Source organism: Euphorbia lathyris, chromosome 4 (genome assembly GCF_963576675.1).
Source record: "Euphorbia lathyris chromosome 4, ddEupLath1.1, whole genome shotgun sequence".
NCBI classification, from domain to species: domain Eukaryota; kingdom Viridiplantae; phylum Streptophyta; class Magnoliopsida; order Malpighiales; family Euphorbiaceae; genus Euphorbia; species Euphorbia lathyris.
Window position 1 is genome coordinate 42747590 of NC_088913.1, and position 8905 is coordinate 42756494.

The 8905-nt window shown below is 35.5% G+C and overlaps 1 protein-coding gene across 1 annotated transcript; it reads right to left on the bottom strand.

Annotated features, from left to right (window-relative positions):
* Nucleotides 1–603: 603 nt before the first annotated feature.
* Nucleotides 604–8685, bottom strand: LOC136225985 (mitogen-activated protein kinase kinase kinase 1-like). Its single transcript, XM_066014227.1, has 9 exons — nt 7543–8685; nt 6103–6187; nt 5864–5926; nt 4898–5055; nt 2057–2129; nt 1883–1942; nt 1628–1738; nt 1192–1433; nt 604–1048 (listed from the first exon to the last, which is right to left on the bottom strand). Exons 1-8 carry the CDS (start codon nt 8481–8483, stop codon nt 1215–1217), a joined length of 1710 nt encoding a protein of 569 aa, XP_065870299.1. The 5' UTR covers nt 8484–8685; the 3' UTR covers nt 604–1048; nt 1192–1214.
* Between the last annotated feature and the right edge of the window lie 220 nt (nt 8686–8905).

The following is an 8905-nucleotide window of genomic DNA, read 5'->3' on the forward strand; positions in this document are numbered from 1 at the left end:
GTGGAAGGTCCTCCGTTTGACACGGAGAACTTGGTGGTTCTAATAATCTCTCCTATTAAAGACATAATTTGGACCTCTTTTTTCTTTTTGTTAAATTCAATATTATGGCTATTTGGCGTGAGTTAAACATGTTATGTATTTATGGTTATTTCATGGAGAAATTTTACTCCAGGAGTACCCTAAAATTACTCTATTTCACAACACCTAACTTTTTTTTTTTTATAGAAGATTGGAATTTGTAACATCTGTAACTTACCCTGGACCCTAAAATTACTCTATTTCAGAACACCTAACTTTATTATAGAAGATTGGAATTTGTAACATCTATAACTTACAAGAATATAATGCTCCCTTTGTTTATTCTCAAGAGTTTTAATCTAAATCAATAAAATATTAATCAAGCTACTGAAGTGATTGGAATTACCTTTAGTACTCTCTAAGCAATATATATTTTTTTCAATTATTATAGCTTAAATTATAAAATTATTTTTAGTGTATTAAAGTAAATTTGAAAAAAAATAAAATAAAAATGATCAAATTAATTAAAGATAAAAGTTGGTATAATAAAAAACGAGAGTAAAATTAATAAACCACCAAAAGAGGTAAACTTAAGAGCATAATTTAAAGTAGATCAGTAAATGGTTTGAATTGATCGTTCAACTGATATCTTTTTGTTCTTTTCTCCTATCAGTTTTCTAATAATGGTAAAATCTATACATTATTCATCTATTATTTACAATTACTCGAACACACCAAACAGCTATTCGCCAGGAATCAATTTTGAGGACAATGCTCCCATGCCATGATCGTGTTGCTACACTCTGAGCGTAGTAACATTTTTGAGGGTGCTATTTTACTCTTATTGTTTTGCCCCCTTGTCCAACGATTCCTTGAAACAGGGTAAATTTAAGATAATTACACCTTCAAAAATGTTTAATGAACCTGCCCTGCCCTGCCCACTATGTTAGTGATGTTTTTGACCTTAGCACCTCATGAAAATGATGCGTCCATGGCTTACTGTAGAACAGCTCACTGTATGTTTCTGCTCCTGTAGAATAAAAATTAAAAAACAATGAACATAGTAGAAGTTTGGTCAAATAAGCTGATAGTTCGGTAATTATTTGGAATCTCATTATCATGGAATGCAAATAAATAAGAAGTAGCATTTCAAATCAAACAGTTTTCACTTACTTGAAGATTTATGTAGGGGTTGATTAAAAAATTTCAGGACTGTTAATGAAACGAGGAGAAGGAGGAATCAAGAAAGGTTGAATTGGCCTCTTCACAAATGGATGGTCCAACAACTGAACTGCTGTAGGTCTATCGTTCGGATTCACTTGTAAGCATTTACGGATGAAATCCTGGGCATCTTTTGACAAGGAATCTGGCACGAGAGGAGGTTCACCCCTACCAATTCTAAATAATGCTTGCATCTGTAACCAACATAAGAAAATAACTTTACTGAACTCCACATCTATTTCAACCACAGTAACTAGTAGCACATTTTTAAGCCATTTAACATTGTCAAGTATAATATCCGCCTTTTAGATACCAAATGTAAAATGAAAGCCCAATTTGTAAAACATGGAACTAGAATAATTTGTAAACATGGAACTAGAATGCATACGCCTTCCAAGTGCGAATATGGTGGTCGACCAGTTAACATCTCGAGCACAGAACATCCAAGGCTCCATATATCCGCAGCAAGACCGTAGGTACGATTTCTTAAATTAACAACCTAAAATTTTGCATCAGTAAACCAGTAAGCAGTTACCTAGACAAAATTATAAAGTTGAAAGAGAGAATATGCTAACAATATGAAAAACCTCACATTGACAGTCCAGGAAATCCCTATAATAGAACAAAAAGGAAAAAGGAATACCTCCGGGGCCATCCAAAATGCAGTCCCTTTGCATGATTTGATATCATTGGATTGAGTTGCCTATGAACAAGAAAATCACTAAACGGTAAATATGGGAAAAAGAAATACAGATATTTAACAGCAGATGGGGAGAGTGAAGGATGGGATATAAGAGAGATTAAGAAAACAAGGCACCTTTGCCAATCCAAAATCTGCAAGCTTTACTGATCCGTTTGCATCCACCAGTATGTTAGCACATTTGATATCCCTTGAAAATAAAAATTAAAAAGAAAAGTATTTTAAAAAGCAACTAACAAAGAAATAATAAAACTAATTTTCAAATGCCCCTTCCAACTTGCAGTGAAACAAAATATATTTAATATCGTCAACTTTTCCCTAAACTTAATCCTACATATGAGATATAATCTGAGGATTTCACTTTATATAGGACATTTCCGAACATTTTAAACTTTCTTCCTTGTTCTTTCATCATTTTCTCTGGAGAACATATTGCCGCACCAATTTATATATCCTCCTAGTCTATTTAGACCCTGTTCTTTTTTAATGAACTGAATGCTACTGGACCGAACTTAACAATAATTATAATAAATAACTGAACTGAATGCTACTGAACTGAACTCAAATTACTGATACTGAAATTAAGTGAAAAAGAACAGGGTCTTAGTCTTCTATTCATGGGAAAAATACTATGGCAAAGCAAAGTCTGATTAGTGCAAATAGATAAAATCCACTATCAGAGGGAGGAAAGCAGCAATTAGAATTTCAAGGAGAAAAATTAAAATGAATATAGTGTTAAGGATGAATATTTTCCTCATGTCTAACATAATATTGAGCTTCAATTTACATTTTTATTATTTTTTGGCCTAATGCTCCCTCAGCCCCCTTAACTTGTCCAAATTGGTCATTTTACCCCCTCAACTCATCGAATGTCCTATTTACCCTCTTAACTCCATAAAAGTGGTATTTCTCACCCCCTCAACTTGTCCATTTACCCCAACTCATAGAATGTCCTATTTACCCCCTTTAACTCCATAAAAGTGGTATTTCTCACCCCTCCATTTTCATTCTCGAAAGTTAGAATTGACCGGCGTAAGCGACGCGCTTGAAGTCTGACTTCTCAAATGTCACGTGTCAAATTCGGTCAAATTTTTTTGACTACTCAGAGTTATATATAAAAAGACGAAAATGACCCTATTATTGAGACTTTTACACTTCCTCTTTTCATCGTGAAGAACAAAACACTTAACCAATAAATCAAGTAATGAAGAAGATAGAACATGAATGGAGAAGATTATATTCAACAGGAATGAAGAAGAAAGAAGAGGAATCGGGAAGGAAATAAGGATTAGGGATTTGGATGCTAGATTTTAGGGATTTTTATAATCTTTTTTTTTTGTTACGGTTAGTGCCCAATTTTCCACATCCACGCGCTTCATGCCTTTGTTGCACACATACACACACAAAAGTTACTGCCACGTAGGATCATAAGGGGTGAGAAATACCACTTTTATGGAGTTAAGGGGGTAAATAGGACATTCGATGAGTCTGGGATAAAATGACCAATTTGGACGAGTTAAGGGGGTGAGAAATACCACTTTTATGGAGTTAAGTGGGTAAATAGGACATTCGATGAGTTGGGTGGGTAAAATGACCAATTTGGACAAGTTAAAGGGGGCTGGGGGGAGCATTAGGCCTTATTTTTTTTGTACATTAGATGCTGGTAAATTGCAAGGCTAACTCATTGTGCAAAATGCAAAAGTCTCTACAGCCCGCAGAAAAAAGGTGCAATTTCTGGCAAAATTATTCCTACTTCTATGCTACACAGCATAGTTATTCCTACCAAAATGATTCATGTAATAGGATGAAGGAACTGGAAAAAAAACCCAAAATGAAAGTTAGCTCAGCCTCTCAGCTCCAAGGCCTTCAATATTATGAAACTGAGTTGCAGGACCAAAGGATAATGAAAAATTCCAAAGCAGTATCAGTATTCAGGATTACTTTGAAATGGGCATAAATTAAGGTTTACAAGTAAAACAATGGGAATAGTAATAGAACAGCTGAACATGCCTTTTCAAAGTGTAAAGGAACGCTACAAGGTAATGTTAAAACAAGTTTGACTTTGCAGGCTTTAAAAGAACCTACATACATTGTTTACTAGGAAGCACCGAACTTCTATGAGGCCAACATAAGAGTGTCAGACACTCCGGGGACACCCGACACTCCAAAATAAGTTTCCCCTCTTTTTCTTTTTTAATATGGGGACACGGTTTTTTAGTTAATTAAGTAGAATTTAGGGGGGTTTTTTAATAATTTTACAAAAAAGAGGGGTTGATATTTAAAAAATAAAATAAACCCCTATAAAAAAAAAAGAAAACTAACACTAAAAAAAAGGATATAGCAGCCGCGCCTTTTGTGGCAGTTTAAATAGTTTGAAGTATTAAATGTTTTGTGGTGGGACCCCTCCCCGGACCCTCGCTCAGCGGGGATGCGTAGTGCGACCGGGCCGCCCTTTTTTTTTTTTAATAACTTTATTATAGATGTTATTTATGGTGTATGACTTGTGAATGTTATTTGTGATATATATATATATAAATAAATTTGGCATGTCCCCGCCGTAGCTGTGTCATATTTTTTCAAAATGCCATTTCCCGCACCCGCAAGAGTACCCGTGTCGGTGCTTCCTACGTTATTTATAACTGCTTGCGTTTTTCAAGTAGTCAGCAGAGAACTTTTTGAAGTCATTAAGAGAGAAATTTTGCTGAAAGTAGAGCTGGAATATGGATATATAATTTCATATAAGAACAATAATGATGATGATGATAATAATAATAATAATAAATCAACTTAAGGACATAAGAACCCAAAAACTTTGCATTTAAGATGCAGCAAAGAAGGTTCATCAAAAAAAAAAAAAAAAAGATGCAGCAAAGAAGGGAAATTAAGATTTGGAAAACTTGCCCAATCAGTAAAATAAAAACTAGCGAAGGTTAAAGTTCAACACTTCATATGTATTACCTATGAACCACACCCCGATCATGAAGATATCTTAAGCCATTCAAAATTTGTCTTGTGTATGCTGAGACCTGAGAATCTCTCAAATGGTACTTCTGATAAAGCCTTGCAAGTGAACCTTTTGTTGCAAGCTCAAGGAAGATATAAAGCTTAGCTCCATCCTGTAAAGCTTTTAATAAATTGTGATACAAAGTAAAAGCCCATGAAATCGATTTCAATATAGCAATAAGTCCAAATTTTTTTTAAAAAAAAAAAAACAAAAGGCAACACTATCCACTAATTAAAATATATTTGCAACTGTCTTCAACTTAGGCAAGGACAAATTGAGGAGTGACAATACTCCTGTTGTCAAATTAGATGTTTCATGTTTTAGCTGTGGACACTATATTGCAAATGCATGAAAAGTAGCCAGGTAGTCTGTGAAAAATAACAGAAAAATGAGCAGTGAATCCATGACTAATAGTTGTTTCAATATAAAAGAAGTTTAGTTTTAATTAAAAGTGGTGCTGTCTGCTAAGACAAAAGAAGCAAAAGACAGCTGATGCAAATTGCTGCGAGCCGCAGATATCAAATAAAAGCATATTGTCCACTATGACTTGTGGTACTACTTAAACCTCTAGCCCCTAAAGAAGGGTCCTATGTCATGTCAATTGCCTTCAGCAGTTTGAGATAGGCTTTTTGGTTCCTCGACTAGAATATACGAGGATAGCAGGGTCAACCAATTTATTTCCTTCTTCACACAAAGGCAGATAATGAAATAGAACAAAATGCATGTCACAATTCTGCATGGTTAGGAAACATATCTTTAGGAATTCCTACAATGTTGTTTCTATCTGTACTAACATAAGAAAGTATCACCAAACACTTTTAGATGCATCTTAAAGAAAGGGTTCACATTATGCACGACATGTATGTCATCTCATGATGAATAACAAAAGAAAGAAACTAACTAAGAAATGAGAATTATACCTTGTCTGTTCCAAGATACCGAACTATGTTCTCATGTTCAAAGTCTCTCAGAAGAGAAATCTCCTGGACCAATAAATATGCTATTAGCAATGGATATTAATGATGCATTAATAGCTGTAAGAGGTGGGACTGAAGCATGCATATAAACTTCGGATTATATGATGCGACTATAGAACTATCAGAATAGAGGGTAAATTAAGCTGTATATAATCTTGATGAATAAGATTAATTCTTCCTACCTGCTCAAGTTGTAAAATGCTCTGCTTCCCTTGGCTTCCTTGATCCAGCAAAGAAACCTCCTTCACAGCAAAAAAGAATCCATCACTGCAGCAAATTCAAATACATAAATAAGTAAGAAATATCAGAAGCCAAATAAGTTCACAAAAATGTACTAAGTATTTCATCAATGATATATGACCATCTCTCTCTTTAATTTTCTTATTCTGCAGAATTGACTAAACAATAATTAGTTCATCGATATCTTGTATGTAGCCATAAATGATTTCCTCATTTTTGGTAAGGATCAACTCTTATACCAGCAACAAGAAGAGGAAAAATCAAAGAACATACAAATATTAGCCAAAGAAGAACCAGACCTCTAAAACCAGCACTAAACCCAGCATGAACCATACTTCTTTCTTTTCTCCTCCTAACGTTGGGATAATTATCTTCCACTCTTAGTGCCTGCTTATTTCATTTTTTATTAATAATTTATTATTGAGGAGTCTATCTCCTCTCACTATTGGTAATATAAAAATAATTAATCATTTTAATGATAAAATAATAAATAAGGAGTGAATATGAGGAGTATTATTGGAGATACAATGTTTTAGTCACTCCTCAAATCACTACGAGTCAATTGTTTATATTCTTTAAAGAGGGTGGACTAAGAGTCTCTTGGACATGCTCTTAAGTCACAATCCCGTGGTCAACTAGTCAGAAGCCATATGGCATCAACATAACCAAGTTAAAATGTTTAAGTGGATGACAGGCCACTGTAAATTAAATTCAAGTAGATTTAAAAGACCATGTGAGGTTCCCCGATTTCATTAACTTAACACTTCATCGTGCTCTTTTAGTCACATTTGACAAAAATAGCTTTTTTAAAAATGAAATTGAAATTGAGCACAATTCGATCAAATGGGATTATGCTTAATTTAGCCTCGTTCATTTTATTCAGATTACAAAGATTGTCAGCTATACTTTTAGTCAATTAGAGTTATCTTAGTAACTAAATATGCACCTTATACATACATCGGAAGGGAAGGCTTGCCCCCAATACATCGGAAGGGAAGGCTTGCCGCTCTTTTAGTCTTAGGAGCGGCCTCTTGCCAATTAAATTGGCAAGGAAGGCTTGCCCCCAATACACCCTTGTGGTGGGACCCCTCCCCGGACCCTCGCTCAGCGGGGACGCGTAATGCGACCGGGCCGCCTTTTTTTTTTTTTTATACATACATCGGAAGCATTGTCATTACTTACTTGCCGCCATTGTGCAAGTGTAAACCATAGTTCAATAGCTTTTTTTTTGGGTAGGGGACAAAAAGAGAGCTTGAGCAATAATCACTCATCAACCCACTATGAATTGGAATAAGTTCAAATTCGTTTCGAAAGACCCGACTGTGAATCCACATGCCAAATTTATGATAACTTAACTGTAATGCATTAAGTAGAAGACTTACTCGGTGTAGCCTTCAAAAACAGTTCCAAAAGACCCGCTACCCAAAAGCTCACCCTTTTGCCATGAATTAATATTCCTTCTGAATTTCGCATTTGGAGAAACACAATGCACTATCTGCATAATAGCTCCCGGTGTATCATGTTCACCGTTCTCTCCATCGCTATAATCGTCATTCGACTGAGAAGAGCAAGAAGGTTCAGGAAGAATTTCATTCTCGCCCACCCTGTTGCTATTCAATCGTTCTATCTCTTCATCTACATCACTATCCTCCCCCTTCTTGTTCTCTTCAATTTCTCTGTCGCCTCGATTTAAGTAATCCGAGTCTTCATCATCATTAGGAGCAAAAGAGTTCAATATATCCCAAGTCGAACTCACATGATCAACTACCGGTTGCAACAACATAACAGGCGGAGGCGCCAAAATCGGCGGTCTATCTCCCTTAATCCCTCCGCCGCGATCTTTAACAGTTCTCACGCTGACTCCGCTATTCAAATGAGTAAAACTGTAAGCAATTTTGGAATTAGAAACCTCACCTTCAACTTCACGCTTGTTGGAAAAGTGGATAGTATTTCTATCAGGTTCGTTCTCACTAAGCTTAGCTTCAGTTTGAAATCGAACAGTATCGACATTAGGCTTATCCGAAGGAGCGGAGTGAGTGAAAGGCGAAGGAGTATGAACGCAAGAGCGGCGGGCCTTTTGAGCCTCCCAAACAGCAGTAGGAATAGCAAAATCTTCAGGACCAGAAAAGCCGAGAGTCTGGCAAAAAAGGTCAAATTCGCCGTCGATACCCTTAATACGGAAGCTAGCTTTGGGGTCCAAAAGAAGAGAGCGAATCCGGTGAGTGGAAGCATCAAGAGAAAAGGAAGAAGAGGGATGATAATCGATATTCTTGCCAGCGTTGAGGCGATCAAGCTTGGGCTTAGGTGTAAGCTTGTGGTCCATGGGGAATTGGAGAATTGATCGTATCCACTTGAATCATAAAAAGACGGCGTGGATTCCTATGTGTAGAAGAGGAAGAGAAATGAATTGGAGGGATGGCGTTGAAGTTGAAGAATGAAGAAGATGAGTGGAAAATCTCCACACGGATTATGGAATGGATGTTCAACGAGAGAACCGGTCTGGTCAAAATTTGTTTTTCTCTTTGGACTTCTATCTATACGGTAAATTTCTCTAATATAATAATAGAACTTATTTGCTAAAATGGTATTTTGTTTTTGTTTGTCTAATTGTTTACTGATCTATTAATTAAAATAATAAAAAAAAATTACTGGAAGATGAAAACCATAAAGAAAAACAAATATAAAAGTTGTAAATAAATTTATATGTATATAAAGTGCGATAAATAATATTTTATTATTATATTT